Genomic DNA, 18,562 nt, shown 5'->3' with positions numbered 1-18,562 from the left:
TATAAATAAAATTGTTAGGTTTTAAGTGAAGGTATGTAATTAAAAGAGTAACTGGGATATTTGATTCTCTGCTCTTCCTTGCAAGTGTGCTGCATGAGGCTTTGTGTTTGAAAGACCACACCCTGCTGTATTATTGAGCATGGCCTATATGAATATGCATGATGTGGGTGGGGCCTGGAGGACAGAGACGGCCCAGTAATGAACAGCTGAAATGGCTGTACTCTTCACAGGAAGCAGTCTTCTCTCATCCCATCCGCTGTACCATTGCTGAGTCGCACCCTGCCCAAAGCAATCCCAGAAAAACACAGGGTTTGCTTTACAAAACACTAACTACAGACTTAGTGAAAGCCAGGAGTCTATAATATGTTTCCAACTGTGTTAAAACAATTTTAAGTCTAAAATTATTACAAAAAATTGCTTTATTGTACAGTATTAATACATGAGTCATTATTCAGCTTTAGATAAAAACAAAGATAAAGACCAAAACAGATAGATACAGTAACAGAATGATAGACAGCGATAGATAAAATGCCGGAACAAACAACAGAACAATAGCAGAACAATGACAGAGCGACAGACAGACAGACAGACAGACAGACAGACAGACAGATAGATAGATAGATAGATAGATAGATAGATATTAATGAACAGTATTTATAACTATAGAATGAATGTTTGACAGGACGATAGATAACACAATAGATGAATAGATAGATTGTATGGCTCTGGCCAGAGGAAGTTGGTGTGTCAGTCTCTCCACACCTCACCGAACTCTACTCACACACACACACACACACACACACACCCTCCTGATCTCTGCCGACCCCTGCTTCACCATGCAATTTTATGAGTCAGGTGCTAAACTGCATGTTGGGAGCCCTGTAAGAGTCTAACTTGCAGTTTCGGGTGTGAACACTTGGAAATGACTTGAGAGATAACTTTTTTCATGATCAGTTGTAGTCGGTGTGGTCTTCGATACCCTCTCTATGGTCTATATGGTCACATAATGTATACTTGGCTGAATTTGGACTGAACAGATAGACAGATCTCACAGAGTGGAAGTCATTTATGTTAATGCATATAGAAGAATTTCAGTAAGTGCAATAAATCCAGAAGGTCCATATATTCTGTCAATATGTTACAAAGAACCAAATTTCCCTTTACATTTGGCAGATAAACTGGACTCAAGATAGAATACAGAGCACAATAAATAATGAAAGAGATCTGAAAGAAATGTCTTATGCTCACAAAGACTGCATTAATTAGAGCAAAAATATAGTAAAAAAGTAATATTGTGAAATATTACAAACTTTTTAATTAAATTTTTTTTTTTATGTATTTTGAAAATTGATTACTATGATGGCAGTTACTTCATGCTTCAGTTTCAAATGATCCCTCAAAAAAAAATTCTTATAGTTATCAATGTTGAAGACAGCCGTGCTGCTTAATATTTTTTGGAAACAGTGAAATATTTTTCTCATGATTCTTACAAAAAAAATGCATTTATTTGAAATTTTAATCTTTTATAACACTATAAATTATTTACATTACTTTTGTACTAATTTATTTTAGATAGATGGTCCCATGACTTTTTCAGTGCATAAAGAGACAGATGTATAGAGAGAAACAGACATAGATAGACGCAGACTGATGGAGATGGAGATAAAAGATGTATCACATGAAGTATGCAAAGAATATTTAAACATGAGCTGAACAGTATATCACATTCATACATTCTGAAGAACCAGAACAAAGCATACAGGCTACATGTTGACACATCTGATAAATATATTCTGAACTGCATTCTCATTGTGCTATGAGAACAGGATTTCCTCCAGACACAAAGCTTTAACAGAGGGCCATACTGATTAAACACACTGGCTAAAATTGGCTCGTTTATGTACATTCCTGCTATTCATATCAAAGGTCCTTCAGTAGCGGTGAGAAACTGCAGATCCGACAAAGCATACTATAACCTACCTACAAAATCTCACACAACTAAGACCTTTATGTTTATCTCTCTCAGACAGATGGGCATTTCAATTCATCAAGAATATAATGGCAAAAACAACTGTTTAGTCATCAGTAAAGATGGGATTTGGATATTAAAGATCTTAAAATTAAGGTTTCCTAATTGTGTTTTCAGCAGATGGTCTTTCTTACCTCTCCATAGTCTGTGGTGAGGATGAGGGTCCGGTCATCGCAGCAGCTGACGGTGGAGGGCAGGAGCTGCTCCTTATCCCGCACCCACACACAAGCTCCCTAAAAGACAGACAGACTGTATGAAACACTAAACACAGCAAACCAATCAAGAGCAGCCATAAAAAGGCACAAGCATTAAAGATACGACCGAAGATGGCAGACATTTCCTTCCTATTGCGGCTGGTACAGAAATTAAATATAAATGTTTATGGAGCATGCAGGCAACATTATGTGCTTCTAAAAAGAGCTGAGGACCGAACAAGATGATACAGAGAGAATATCACTGAGCAATTTCAATTGATCCAATAGAGAGCAGTGATCTCAACCACAGGCCATCATGGTCTTTAAAGCACCACAGCCATTCTATCTCGCTACGCTTTAATTTCATAGACATACAGTGGTGAATTTGACTGGGAAAAGCTCCCTCCCAAAGGGTTTAAACGCACTTTGTGGGTACATGGGCATTACAGAACTCTATTCATGCCAACAGCACATGCTGCAAACCAAAGTAAAGCCCTTTGGCAGCACCAAAGCCTTTACTTGTCTCTGTGTAAAAAGAGAGGGTTGTTTCTCATGGAGCCTTTGCTTGTGCACTCGCCACCATAACAGGGAGATTTGAGTGGATACCAGCACATTGCTAAGTAGTTTCTAGGGTGCACTGGATGGTTGCTTACTGGCTCCAAAGCCAAATAAAATCAAATCCCAATCTGATCACTCTGAAATGTAATAGCAAACTTGACAAAACTTTTTTCTGTGGACAACCCAAGTTTGTTCTTACTATTACAGTCAGTGGGGTCCAGAAACATATTGCAACAACATACGTTTGGAATGAAATTAAGGTAAGTAACTGCTGACAACATTTTGATTTTTGTTCAAAATCTCAGATGATGAAAACAGCTGCAATAAAAGGGCGGTCTAGCTATGCTTTTGTCTAATTGTGTGGCATGCTTTAACAATGCCGCCAGCTTCCATGTTTTCAATCGGAAGGCCAAGAATGCAGAAATGGAGATCATGTAAAAACAGGAAGACACAAGTCTGGCTGCTAAGACCACTAGTCATTTCCTTCTGTTGTGAACCCGAACACTGTCCTAAGAGCTACTTACACCAAGGACGATAACAACTATAACTATAAAGTTTAAAAAGAGTTTTAATTCAAAATGAATAGGGACATTACTACCACAACTATAATAATAACAATGCAAAGGATTCATGTTGTTGGAATCAATTTCGGAAAAAAAAATTTTCAGCTGATGATCGATTAAAAAAAAATGGATTGCTAATCAGCATCCACCTGACTTTAAATAGCTTAAACATTTAAAGCGACAGATGACAGAACTACTTATAATAAACAGAATAACACAAATATAGTTTGAGTTATCTTTATAGGGATCGCTCTTGGTGTAAATGTGTGTATGGTGTGCCAGGTTCTGATGGCCCTCACGTTTACTCTGACAGGCATAAATCTCCATAGCGCGGCCATTCAGACGGCCAATGGAGTGTTGAGAGAGTAGTTTGTCCAACAGCACATGAGAACCAAAGGATCAATGGGAGCGGATTCCACCAGGAAACCCAAGCCCCAAGGTCAGAGCTCAGAGATATCAATCCTCATTAACTATTAATAATGACCTGACATGTGCAACAGCACTGGGTCCCGTAGGCAGCATGTGCAGGCACACGCACAATATACATCCACTCTTTCCAAAACACACGGTATGAAGATGATCATAGACATATGATACACTGGAAAAGAGATGTAGATTATAATGAGGCCAGACATATTCTAGGCTTTAAGAGGAGGCATTCACTGAAGGTATAGTTGACCCATAAATTAAAATTCTATCATCATTTACTCACAATCATGATGTTTCAATAGCTATTTAAACCCATTTTATTTACTTGCCTTCTGTTGGAATCAAATGGGGTAATTAAGAATGTTCATGCTGCCTTTTTTTTTTTTTTCAAATAAGTGACTTCCCTGACATTTTTGTGGTGCTTTTTGTCATTTTTGGAGCTTGAAAACACCTGGTCACCATTCAATTCTATGGACCTTTTTCATAGACTGTGATGATGCATCTCCACAGTCTACAGTTACATTTTTTTTTTTTTATATATACTTTGACTTGCATTAAATTACAGAAAATAAGTTTACACTGCTGTGTATGCATTTCTACAAAAATACTGAGATAGTGATGCAAAATGATGGATCTTTCTCTCTTCTGACCACCATAATCAATCTCTCAATACTTCTTTCCTCTTTTGGAAAGTCATAAAAACATCTGTTTTGCTTTTGGAAGAAATTGGAACACACACAAAAAAATCTTCTTGTTTACTACTATAGGAGTTTACCTTTGATCCATCATCTCTTTTCCGTATGTGCCACACAGCATCATGTCCTGTATCAACAGGATCTTTTTCAGGTTTCAAAAAAAGCCTCAAAGCCTTGCTAAATGTAGCACTTATGCTTTGGGGCTATGGGACCGAGTTAAAAGGGCTTGAAGAAAAGAAGAGGTGGGGAGGTTAAAAGTGCATGCTAATGTGTTCCTATTGTTTGACGAGCAGAGGAAGAAAGCCAACATTCAAATTCTCTGACATGTCCAATCATCACATATGCGTGAGACTAAATATGACTACCTTCATTGGTTAATGTGTGCCATAGGCGTTCACTCACAACAAACTAGCTTAACTTTACAGTAATACAATTAAAACAGCTAAAGGGCATCATTTTATTGAGCTGGAATCATGGATCAGATGAGAGAGATCAGCCAGGTCTGCGACTGGCACGAGAGGATAATTACTTAAGCACAGGACTCGGAAAAGCTGCTTCACGTGACCTGACCAAACTGAATTACATTTGAAGCAGGGTCTACGGATTTAAGGAGATCAGATGCCATTGTTATATAATTCTCATTTACAGCATTTGCACTTTATGGCACATGGTGTCATTGAATTACTTGTGTTTAATCTCATAGATTAAAGGAAGTAAACATAAGAGCCTTTGCAATAGTTGATTGAGTGCATTAAAGGTGGTTGGATTATACTATCTTTTTTTGTGTTTAATTGACAAAATAATAAAATATACATGAGAGTGCATAAGACCATTAGGGCATAAGAGCAACTCAAAAACTAACATACAAAAATATGACAGTTGCAAATAAAGATAAATCACATAATATATACCGGTAATAATCCAGCTGTATTTACCATAAATAAATGGGTATTGTGGGTTGAAAACTGGCATGGGAATAACTAATGTAGTAACTTCTTCATGATTCAGATAACTGTGGTTCAGACTGCTGAACTCTATTTTTATGTGGTGGAAGAATAAGGATTAGCTTTCATGGAATATTTGAGATTAATCGTAGTGTTTCCCTAAAGGAATGCTCAAATAATTAATGTTAGACATTATGAAAAAACTGACAATTTTTTTTTATAAACATGACCATGTGAACTTGTCCATATAATCAAAATTAATAGCTCAATGCAACTACTTTTGAAAGCAGTCAGACTGAGGATTTTGCCTGGTGGATGATAAAACTGGTGAAAAATATTACATATCTCAAGTTGTATCTAGGGAGCAGATTATCATAGAAACTATTTGACTTGGTCTAGTAAACAACCACCCTAGCAATTGATCTTTCAAGTCTACAGAGAGAAACACGGCCAAATAACAGATGCTCTTACTCAAGGACACACAATGTCAAGCGGCACCAAAACATCTGACTTTTCCCCCATGACCCCATTTAAAGGCAGAATGGACAGAGATAAATTACAGTTACAGCATCTGGCCAAGTACAGCTATTGTGCTCAACAAACATCTTTTTCCAAAAACATTACTATTTTTTACTGCATTACCGTGTAATTATTTTTTTATCATGCTGAAACAGCAAACAACGGGTTCTTCCTTGAGGTCCTGTATTTCATATTTATTTTGAGAGAACTCAAAGGAGAAGAAGAACTCTGAAAGTCTTATAATATCCCCACTATAATGACAGCGTTTAAGACCAGACATGTTTCCACTGGCACTGCTGCAAACCGCGTGATGTCATCGATTATGCGGTGAGGTTAACAGATTTTCCAGAAGCGAGCTCCATGATGCATGCCTCTGAAAGCACAGCAGTGTAAACCTGCTTTGTGCACCGGGAGTATTGTATAGGCAACAGATGGTCACAGAAACACAAACCTCCTCCACTTCCATCATTTCATCCCCTCCTTCCCCCACCTTTCCATCACCTCGCCCATCTCAAAGCAGAATGGTCATGCTCGGGTCCCAGAGGGCAGCTGAGCGGAAATCCCGCAACAAAGGCCAGCTGGGCAACTGCAAGGCAGGGTTTTGTCTGTCAAACTGCAGCGCACATGCAAACAAAATAACTCCTTCATATCATATTGCATTATAGTTAGAGACATGAATCAGCTCCTTTCAACTGGAACGCCAGTGAATCGATTAGATAGTTGACTAACATACTGCTCTGCAGTACATAGCATATCTTAATAATTTCATGACCAATGCATCTGTGCATGGGTTTTTCTTTTTTTTTACTATTTTGATCTTGTCATCTTAATCAGAATGTCATAACTGAATCTTCCAGTGAAACGACAGACTACTCTTTGGATTCTCCAACCATTTAGTCGAAGCTGATGAAGTTGATGAATTAAATTCAAAGGATCTTAATACTTAACAGTAGCTGTTAACTGCTAAAATAGTCCCTTGCCCTTTAAAACAGAAAACACAGTTTAAAACACTCCGTCACTCTGAACCGTCACAAAAGGCTACTATTACCTCTGTGTTTAACGGTGCCAAATTTGGAGGAGATTTGCTAATTAATGAGCCTCAATCATTAATGAGACTACACAGTGCAAGGTGGCGTGTCTGTTTCTCCTTGTGGCAGGAAGCCCAAGACCAAGAGTATCGAGTGATCCAATCAGCCCAACAAAAGAAAACTAATCAACATCCACAAAATTTGATGTTATTTGGCAATTAGTCCGAAGCTAATTAATTTTTTTCCACTCACACTATTACTTAGTCTGGGATACCCGATTATGCATGAGAAAGAGGGACAGAGAACTTACCAGAACTACTAGACATTTTGTTTGAGAAAACTTGTTTGAGTGGACTCCTGTGGACTTCACAAATATCATAAAGAGTCTTTTAGAAAGCAGCTGGTCACGCAACATTACAAAGAGATTTCTGCACACTGTTTAGATCTCAAACAGTGACACTTATTCAGATTATCATAACAAATACTGACACCTCCGCTGACCTCTGGCTCTCCTTCAGTGCAGCTGTGCAGATGTGAAGAGCTCTTCACGTTCCTGAGGGCCTCGGCTATACTGAAGAATAATCTGTCTGAGGAAACTCAATACTGAATGATACTGCTACAGACATCTCAATGAGTCTTGGTTTAATCTGTAAATTGCATAACACTATGCTATATTTATTGTAATTATCTTGAGACAGTAATAGAGTAAAAAAAAACAAAAAAAAAAAAACATACAGAGCATTTCTTTGAATTCATTCCAGCAACACTTTTCTCCATCATTAGGACTTCCACTGGTCCAACTGTTAATTTACTTTGCAACATGGCAGATGACAGTTCAAAGCTAAAAGAAAACTGCTCTTTTGTATTTAAAATCATTCACTAGTCACTGGAAAGATTTAAGTTAAGTTGCAGAAACATGTCCAGGATCAGGGATTTTATCTGAGGAGTACTGAGTGACAGAAATGAAGAGAAATTGGCCAAGAAATGAGTGAGATTAAGGGTTGGTATCTGATTAGATGGACTGAAATTACTGCTGACCTTACAGGCTCAAGTTTAAAGTCTTCCAGATCTACATATGTGATTTGAAGAGTGTTGACATACCCTGTAGGGTTGGGTTAGGACAGTCAACAACTGCCCAGCGGATTGCTGAGGTCAACTAGTGTGTTTATTAAAGAGGTCATGAACTGCCTTTTTTTATTATTTTGTAATGTTCTCTGAGTTCCACTTATGTTATCAATATTTTTACATAAAAAAATCTTCATTTCGAGGTAAAATGCTATTTTTAGTCTTGTTTTTAAACCCCCTCATCAGAACGCTCTGACTGAATAGGCGTGGCGGATTGAAGACTAGGAAGTAAACAACCATTGTTATGATTGGCGAACAGTTGTGCTGTGCGCATTATGTTTGACACCCTACATCCCTCACAGATGGACACATAAATACTCAGTACATATCAAACAATCTGTAATAACAGACAAAACAAATGTGACAATGTAATAAAAACAGTTACCCACACTTTCGTGTTGCGACATACTGTCAGATCCAAGATATAGTTGGCTTAACATCATCTTTTAGTTTCAATCTTTCTGAAAATCCTGCATCAAATTGCACCTTGTTTGTAAACAAATCTGCAGTAAAATGAAGTGAATAAAGGACTGAGTTCTTACTGACGTGGTCTGGCACTTAAAAATAAAGTTCTTCAAATAAAGTTTATTGTTTGGTTTCTCCGTAGACCTGCATTTGCCACTCTAGTCATTTACCTACTACATACGCAAATTGGTGGGCGGGGACACTCAGGCAGTGATGTAGAAGCAGGCATTGATCTTCTACTGTGGAGGCGGTGTTTAGCCACACTATTACATCATAAAGTGGCACATTCCACAACCTGTCAATTTGGCAGAATAACTTCAATATAAGCTGTTTTTAAACTAAGGAGAAAGTTTTGAGTTCTGAAATACAGAATATTTTTTATAGCACAATGACCTCTTATATATCAATAGATCAAGGGAATTTTGATTTCTCAGTTCATGACCCCTTTAAGATTTTTTAGCTTTCAGATTGTAAGTGTTTGAAAATGTGTGTGAATTTAAAGCTGTAACTAGCTATCAAAGCACTTATTTATTTAACAGATTCACTTGTTTAAATGACGAAATACACACTTAAGTATACTCTACCATTAAAAGGTCTGGAACCAGTAAGATTTTTGAATGTTTTTAAAATAATTATCTTATGGTCTTCACTATTTTTAAGTAGCCACTTCAGTGTCACATGATCCTTCAGAAATCATGCTGATATGCAGATTTGCTGCTCAGTATTTCTTATTATCATTGTTGAAAACAGTTGTTCTGATTAATACTACTACTACTTTTTCAGAATTATTTGGTGAACAGAAACTTATTAACTTAAGAACACACTTATTTGAAATGGAAATCTATTGTAACATAAACAAAAATAATACATACTGTATGTATATTTATAAACATAAACAACATAAAAGTATCTTCTGTTTTACTGGCTTCCTGAAGAAAAAATTCATTCAGTTAATGTAATATTCAAAACTACTTTTGCACCTAGTCCAACTCTGGATTCCATTAAAATACATGACAAGAGCAACTGGACCACACACAAGACTAACAAAAGCCCAATCTAGTGCAAGAGGGGAAACTGTACCTTAGGATGCCTACTGTATGTCACATGTTACTGCCAAGTGAAATCAAGACAGCGCTCCCTACCCCGTGTCAACCTCAACCTCCCCAGACCTGCATGACATCATGCAAGCCAATGAGAGCTTTGCCTCACCTCAAATCAGGGTCCCAGTCGAGATGGACGTTTAGCATCCTGTTGAATTAAATTCCTGATGGTGAACTCAAACATTGGTAAACTCTGGGACAAATTTCAGGAATGATTTGCAACAAGCACCCTTACGTCATGCTCGAGCGATACATTTACAACATTAAGAATTTAGAACATGTAAATTCACAGATGAATTGACAGTAGAGAGAGAGTCAGAGAAGGAGAAGTGTTTTGTAAAGGATCAGATAAACATCACCGGGCTGACAGCAGTTTGAATAAATGATGGAAGGTGCAGCTGATCAGAAATCAGCTAATGGAGAGATCCTGGCCCCAGGGGAAGGACACTTCCCAGACTTCCCCCAGACCAGACGAGAAACAGAAAGAGTGCTATTAGCATTAAGAGATTGTGACACTTAATGGTATTAACCTTACAACTGAGATGTTTGACTGATTTGCATAAAGCAAACAGACAGTGATTAACAGTCATGACAGGTTTTAAATTAAAAAATTTAATTAAATAAAAAAAAATGTATTGTACTAAGTAAATGAAACTTGTGGATGAATACTCCTACACAGTAGACAGCGTTGTTTACAGTACAGATATGTTAAATTGGATCTATTTTTTTTATCAACTATTCAAACTACAAGTTATATATGTTCAAATGTATTTTTCTCTTCAGACTGCAGCTGCGGGTTCAGTGTAAGCTTGGTCATTGATTATGTTTTTAATGAGGCCAGTATTTAAATCTGAACACAGGGAGACAACATTACAAAAGAAATGAAAGGGAATATGTAAAGTTTGGTGCTGCACGTACCACAACTAAGCAAGCAATAAAGACTTTAGAAAAGACTGGTTGAAATGTAACTTCAAGAGCTGGACCAATACCAGGGAGAACTTCATAAATTCAGAGTCTCATCGGGTGTGTGCAATAGAGTAAGCAGTGCTGAGAACACATCTATCAGAATCTATCAACCAATGAAAAATAGACTGGGCAGTTTCCAGGTTTTTTTCCCTGTTAATACCACAAAAATCTAATTCAGATTTTATGTGTACACTGTAGGGAACGCATAGGGTGGAGTCAGGGAAAACACCCCACGGGGTAAAATGCTCCCAAACAGTTTTTCCCAAAATAGAAACAAGATAAAATCAAGATAAATTTCTACTCTAACTATGGCCTACGCTGACAAGAGTGAGAGGTTTTTACAATGGAGATACCACTGGTGATGTACCGAAGAAAAATCGTATTTCGCAGTAGATTATCAAATTTTCAGCATTTAGAAAAAAAAGTGTTTTAAAGTTATAAAGCACTAAACAGTGTCATAAGTGTTTGACTGTACAATTAATTTTTCCACTTGTATCGCTTAGAACTAAAAAAAAAAAATCTAAAACTATTCCAACATCCTTTATACATCAGCAAATAACAGCGATGGTGCCACCCAGGTCGTGCTACCCACTGAGAACATAATGAGAAGTGTATTTCTCTGATGGAGGAGATGGTTGGAGCTCCAAAGCCTCAAGCTAAATCTGCTTTGCCACATCCAGTAATGCAAACAGCTAGCTTGCTGATCATCTAATGATGACTATAACCAATTTAAACACCATTTACAGACACATTTAAAGTCACATAAAAATAAATTAATTACAGTTATTTCAACTTAGGTTACACAACAATGCAGAGGGACTCAATTAGGGTAATATAATACGGCTGCAGTTTAATTGGACGGCAGGATGCTCAAACTCGTTTTTTTAAACCTGTGACTGTATTCACAGATGTCTCTCCGTGATGTCTTAATCACAGGGCAAAACTCGTGCTAAAATAGGAAACTCACCATCTGGGCTGGATAAACAATTACATGTTGAGTTTTTTTTTTTTTTTTTTTTTACTCAAGATGGTCTCCCAAGTAAGCAAGGATTATTGATATTTCTTTCTATTAAATTGACATATACCTAACAAATAAAAATTCACACTTTGTTCATCATCCAAATAAAAATGTAGCAAATTCTTTCCTCAAAAACATTTAGACTTCTTTAAAATGTTTATAAAACATTGTAAAAGTAATCCACATGAATCGAGTAATCCAAGTTTAACACAATCACTTAACTCAAACATAATCATTTAAGGCTATATAACACTAAAATGCACATACATAAAACACATCAAATATGGTCAACCAAAGCTCAGAAGTGCTTGCTTGATGCATGAAAACCAATGACGTTTGTTTTTGTATAGCATGCATTGCGTACACATTTCTTTAACTGCAAAACTACCACAGAAAATAGCTAAATCCTGTATTATATATATGCTTTATATTCAAGCAACATTCATTTTTTATAACTAGCTTAAAACATATCCGCCTCTGAGTCCAGGTCAAGTCCCAGGTGGTGTGCTAGCATTAACATAGAGTAATATTCCAACTATTATGAAACAAATCATTGTGAGGTCAAAGCAGGTTTGACATTAAACAAGCTTAAATTGAAGGATGATTTTACATGTCAGCTGTGCAACGGCTTAATCTCCTTAGAGATAAACCCCTAAAACATTTTACAAATATATATTTATTTATTTTTTAAAAGAAGAGATGAGTACAATATCTAAGCAAACATGGTAAAATAATAGATAAATATCAATAAAAAATGTCAAATAAATTTCCTGACCAATTCACCATACCCAGCATCTTGTCTGTCTTTTGGTAACCTGTGTGTATAGACACGGCCACCTGTGAATCTTTCTTGGGTCTGGTCAGGGGACCGTCTCTTGTGGACAGATTACAGCACAAGAACTGATTGTGTTAATCAGAGCCTTTAAAGCCTGTCTGCTAAACCTGTCTGCTCTCTGTGCCCCGAGCTACAGCCGCTGACAGGGGCACATAAATAATGCTGCACCGTCACCAGAAGGACAGGAAGGATGGGATGGTACAGCTATTACGAAAAGGTGGGTCCACCTGACTAATTTATTGGTCCCGAGTGGGTCATAATTGTACAGATGCTCTATTATGCCAAAATGTTTCAAGATTCCTCTAAGGGTTTGTTTTTTTCATGCACTCTTGCAGGTCTAAAAAGCAGAAAGTGATCTCTGCTAACCCGTTTTTTTTTTTTTTTTTTTTTTTTTTAAGCATGACAAGTCCAAAAAACAGAAAACAAGAAAAGAAATGACAGTCTACAATCAGATGACCAAAATGAGATTAAGCCTATATGATCATATTTTGGAATTATCATAATGACTATTTTCATATGAAGCCATTCTTCTGGTGCCACACATACAGTGACTACAAAAAAAGATGATCGACCAACACTTTCCACCAAAAATTCTCTTAACACGACAACCTTCAATAGTCCTCAAGGCTTGAATGGTATATTGGCACAAACTGGCAACTACTTCCACATAATTTGCCCCTTAGGCACAACAAAAGCCTTTTCAATAAGCTCAATTTGGTGTTGATGGCGAGGATCCAGGGCCACTGTACCGCAGCAGGGGGCAGGAGTGGTGGCAGATGGAGATACAACTGCAGAGGTATAGTATTAAGAAATGAAGGGGGAAGGGGTGCAGTGCACACCCGGCCAGGCCTCAAAGGGGATGACAGAGGAAGTGCTATTTACATGCACACGCTCTTTAGAAGGCACTGCAAATTGTGTCTAAAAAGAATCAGTCCTGTACAATGCCTTAGCTTTAATAGTGTTTTTGAAACAGCAAATTAGTCAACATTTTTTTTTTTTAACACAAAGTGCTATGTACGTACACTGAATGCATCACAGACAAGTCTAGTGCAAGTCTACACCTACTATATTCAGTAGCTTAAAAATGCTGCTATGTCTTAAACAAATAAACTTTATACAGCTCACCAAAAGGGATTTATTCTTACTGAGTCATGCTTAAGACTTCTTGAGCCATGGATATTTTGGTTTACTGCACAATGTTTCCAAAAGGGCTCCAAAACCGCCATGCTGTGATTTTTGGATAAAAAAAAACAAGAATGGCATTTGCAAATTTAGACAGCTATGGTGCTTAAACTCCACAATGAACAAAAATAAAACAACAGATTGGCCTCACAAGACCAATTAAGCCCACAAACTGAACAAAGAGTTGGATTGGGGTGAATCCATCTGGGTTTGTGTCCAGATGCACACTACAACCTAATAATCATGTAAAAAAAACTGGTTACAAAGAATAAATCCTGTCTGTATCCATGCACAAAAACTGTATAACAGACAAGCTTTAATAAATAAGGCGGTCCCGAGAATAAGCAAGCCTTCCTAAAGTCCAGGCCACAGTGAAAGGGATTAATATGGCCTTGTGGGATTGCTGGTGTACTCATATAGCCCCACTCCTGCTCAAGTTTGGATCAACTAGCAATCCGGTTTGAACTGAAATAACTCCTGCACGTGTGAGAGGACGATACATAATTCATCACATCAACCTGTAGCATGACGAAAGCACTTCCTGAGCACATACGGTCAATCCTGTGACAGATTAGTCATAATAAGAGATTACAACGGTGCAAGTGGGTGCCTTAGAACAGATTATTATTGATAATAAACAAGCAAACATATTGATAAATGGATCCTCCTTAAGAAGAGATGTACCCATGAAAGGTCTGATGAACAAAATAGGTGTGGCAGAGAACAGGAAGAGACAAAAATCGATTTTATTGTTTTGTTCTTCCTGTCTAGTACACCCAACAGAGCAAAAAGGAAAAGCTATGATTTCAGCTGCCATCAACATCTCAGCACCAAGATGTTGCCTGAGGAAGTCAAAGTCACAGTGAGAAGAATAGCGTGAAATCTAAACCAGAGGTACTTTAAATCTAAGAGCTATGGGGCGACTAGGAGGCATGGCTAGGAATCTCGGGTCAGGGTTAAAGAGACTGAGATCCTCAGGACAGGAATGTATCTGGAAAAGGAATCCGGTGTTGGATGTGAGACACTCTTTTGAGAGACACTTTAAAAGTAGGAATTCCTTTTTTGAAGCAGGTCAGCTGTTGTTCCAGGCGACATCATCACTGCATCGATCCCTTTTTTAGGTTGCTCCTCTGAAGTGGACTTTGTGGGTATTTTTAACGTAGCTGACACTGAGCTGGAAATGTATTTGTGGTTCTGTTAATGAATGGACACATGTGCTGTTTGAGGAATGAACTACATTCCTCAAATCAGTATGCGAATGAGAAATATAAACATTCCTGCACACTATGGATGGGCATGAGTGCCCATGTAACTGCTTAATAATTTTCTGACTCCACGAACAATTTCATTTCTATATGCAAAAACATGTCAAAAAGGGGCCTCGTTTTTTATTTTGTGTTTAGTTATGGCATCATTTCCAGCTGTATCTTAGGATCCAGTTTGCCCAGTTTCCTTCAACATTATCCACTTTATCTCACTCCAGTGAAGAGGGTGTTCATACAGGATTTCTAAAACATAGTCTATGCAAACCTCCATTATTTAAAAACAAAAAAATAGCAATGTTTTGATCAATTTAAGGTAACCCTGAATGTTGGTTAAAGGGTTAGTTCAACCAAAAAGTTCAACCATGAATTACTCTGAAGTCATCCTACTGTAGGTGTATATGACTTTCTTCTTTCAGACGAATCCAGTTGGAGTTTCAAGCTATCTGATGTTTCTCAGCAGGTGTTGCACTCCATCAGTCCAATCGAAGTTTAATAAAAAGTGCATCCATTAAGAAAAAGCTTTTTAATAAAATTATCTTGGACTGATAGAGTGCAACACCCGCTGAGTGGCATTAAACAGCCTGAAAGATCAAAGACAGTTTTTAAAATAACTCTGACTGGATTCATATGAAAGAAGAAAGTCATATACACCTAGGATGACTTCAAGGTTAGTAATTTATGGCCTAATTTTCATTTTTGGGTGAACTAACCATTTAATTGACCAAAACATTGCTTCCAAAATTTCGTAATGAGGCAAGTTTGATTAATGTCCAGGATGTATCATTTTTCATTTTCATTGTATAGGTTTTAATTTTTCAATCCAATACACCTCTGAATTATTCAAGTACAAGGCAGTGTATTTTTACACACATAGCAGAATTCAAACTTGAAAATATCCAGCTGAAATGGTTTTTAATCAAATAGTTTTCAAAGGCTGAAATCATTGACTGAAACATTTAGCACTTCTCCAGTTACCCATTTTGACTGTGCCACCATTTATTTCATGCACATAACATGGTTACGCTCCAACAGGTAAACATGACAGCAGTTCACTGCCAAAAATGAAAAAAAAAAAAAAAAAAAACGATGCAAGAGTAGCTGAGGTAGTTCAGCTGAAATATCCATAACACTTTAAACATAAAAGTTACATTTCTAATGTTTCTAATTTATGTTTCTAAAACACCATATATACACACTGTTCCAGGGGAACACAGGGTTAACTCTCACTTTAAAGCCTTGACGAGACTATCGTGGGTGGGAGTGCTGAGTGGAACGGGAAGCCCATGCTTCATAAATCTCTCCATGTGGACGAACCCACTAGTCTGTCTGGGAACAACCAAACTTAGTCATAAGGATCAGTAGGCATGGACAGGTACGCTCAAGCAGAATGATCTAAATGACGCACTCTGAGTGTTTAATAGTCTAGTGACTCAGCAGCTGGCAGAGGAAGGATGAGGGCTTGTCTGAAGGAGGACACCGCTTGGAGGGGAAGCTAGGGATTTGGCAATATCATTATGCCTGGTCCCAAACGTGGATTCAGACGGAAAGGAAGGCAATGCTTTGACATATCAGTGAAACATAACAGCGGAAATATAGCTTAACCCTGAATTACAAATCATACAAGTAAGGTGAAGAATCTTAAGGCCAGAGCTCAGAAAAAAATCCATCCTGATTATCAGACACATTGTTTAAATAATTCCAAACCAACTCATGCCTTAATAATTCTGATGTAGATCTGAGTAAAAATGCTTTCAATGTTTCAGATTAATTAAAGCCACACTGGCCGCTGCATTGGCCAATGAATGGGAACTTCCTCCTGACAGCAGACCACGTCTATAAATAATCATGGAATGTTTGCGTTGCTACTTCTAAGCCTCATCATTCCGGCTGCATCCATGCATGTGGATCCTAGCTTTTAATCCTAGATGTGTCTCAGACCCTTTCTGTCCTCCATTCCAGACAGATGTTTAATTACTCTTCCCATTAAGGCCTGCTGTTGTCCTCCAATGCTCTGCTATGAAAGCCCGACTTTGTGACTTCATATCTCACAATACAACATGAGTATGTTACTCTGTATGATAAAGTAAAAGGGTTGTGTGGAAAACAGCTGCCTATGTACAGCTGAGGTAAAAAGAACTGTTCTTTAATTAGACCACCAAAGTTAAGAGAGAATAACACATGTAGTGCAAAAATTAACTGGTTAAACCTGACTTCAACCAGGGTGTGGGGGCTTTAAATTTATTTATTTTGTCTACCAACTCTATGTCTACTCTATGGTGGTCTGAAATATTGGAAGGGGGTTTATACGGCTATCCAAATGCTATATAAGTATCTATTTAATACTGCTGCCGTGGGTCAGTGCGGTGTGTGTGAGGTCTGAGCTTTCATTGCCAGCAGGTTTGTTCTCATGCTGACACAGAGACTGAAGAGCAAAGCAGACAGAGGGAGGCATGAAACACATCCTGGGGGTCTCTACTAGGCCATTTATGATCATTTTACTCTGGATCAAGATGGTATTTTGTTCACTGCTTCTCAGCAAGCGCTAGTGATCTTCAAAGGCAGTGATTTGGTGTTAAATAACCTTTGAACTGGTAATTAATGTGGGACTCCCCATTTTTTTCTCACCTGAAGTGACAGAGGGTCCTAACAGATTTAACACATAATAATGAAACACAGCAAGTACTGTTTACATTTCATAGACCATGTTTTTATAGTCACCTAACTCAGCAAAAAAAAGGACTGTACAGCAACAACAATGACACAATTTATATATTTTTCATTATATACATACATACATACACACACACATATATATATATATAATGTTTTGATTCAAGACAGTATAATTTGGCAAAGTGATCAAAACTTGATGTAAGCTCAGCAGCATCCTTTGAAAGGCAGAACCATCACAAAGGAAACAGGGAGAGAGGGTTCCAGTGAAGTGTTCAAGTTTTCCACCCACCTCAACAAAGAAGGTATCCATCTGTATTAAGGTCCTGTCCGGTGTTTGGTGCTCAGGGTACCACTGACTGTAGAGATGCTCTTCATTCACGCGGTTAACAAACAGCTGAAGTTCCCATCGCACCTTCCATACAGTAATTCCTCTGAATAAGCTTAAAGCTCTCTTAAGACACTCTTGACAAACTGCCTGGGAAGCCGCTACGAGGGCTGGATTGTGTCTCTTGTGTGTATTAGAAGAAGCTCGCGTTTATCCCAGCGGCGGTCCGGCTCGTCTCGCGCAGCGTGCGCTTCTGTATCTTTGTGAAGAGAAAACACAAGAGGCCACCGGCTCATTTGGGTATGACTGCTGGAGGCGGGGCTTGGCAACGACACCCCGCCCACTAGACACACCCGTGTGAGAGCGCTAGAGCTGCATAGTGGTCTGGCACCAAGATCTTCTTTATTATTTGATCAGTACTGAAATGCTTTGTATAGACTAATTGTAGAAACAAAAAGGCGATTATATATAGATACGTAGATAGATAGAGAGACAGATAGAGAAACAGATAGATAGATAGATAGATAGATAGATAGATAGATAGATAGATAGATAGATAGATAGATAGATAGATAGATAGATAGATAGATAGATAGATAGATAGATGTTATATTATATTATGCATGTATTCATATAAAAATAGCATATC

General features: G+C 37.8%; 1 protein-coding gene across 2 annotated transcripts in view; it reads right to left on the bottom strand.

Moving 5' to 3' along the window:
• Window positions 1-18,183, bottom strand: part of myo10l3 (myosin X, like 3) — a 66,614-nt gene extending 48,431 nt beyond the window's left edge. Inside the window, exons 1-2 of one of the 2 annotated variants that reach the window (XM_052565842.1) lie at window positions 17,878-18,183; window positions 2,164-2,262 (exon numbers count right to left, since the gene is read on the bottom strand). In XM_052565842.1, coding sequence (XP_052421802.1) covers window positions 2,164-2,262; window positions 17,878-17,898 — 120 coding nt within the window. In that variant the 5' untranslated portion in view covers window positions 17,899-18,183. The remainder of the gene's footprint in view (window positions 1-2,163; window positions 2,263-17,877) is intronic. The other variant, XM_052565841.1, reaches the window with a different exon arrangement.
• Window positions 18,184-18,562: the final 379 nt, after the last annotated feature.

The sequence above is a fragment of the Carassius gibelio genome, chromosome B9 (genome assembly GCF_023724105.1).
Source record: "Carassius gibelio isolate Cgi1373 ecotype wild population from Czech Republic chromosome B9, carGib1.2-hapl.c, whole genome shotgun sequence".
Classification (NCBI taxonomy): domain Eukaryota; kingdom Metazoa; phylum Chordata; class Actinopteri; order Cypriniformes; family Cyprinidae; genus Carassius; species Carassius gibelio.
Note: the sequence above shows the minus strand (reverse complement) of the source record. Positions and strands in the feature narration are given on the sequence as shown.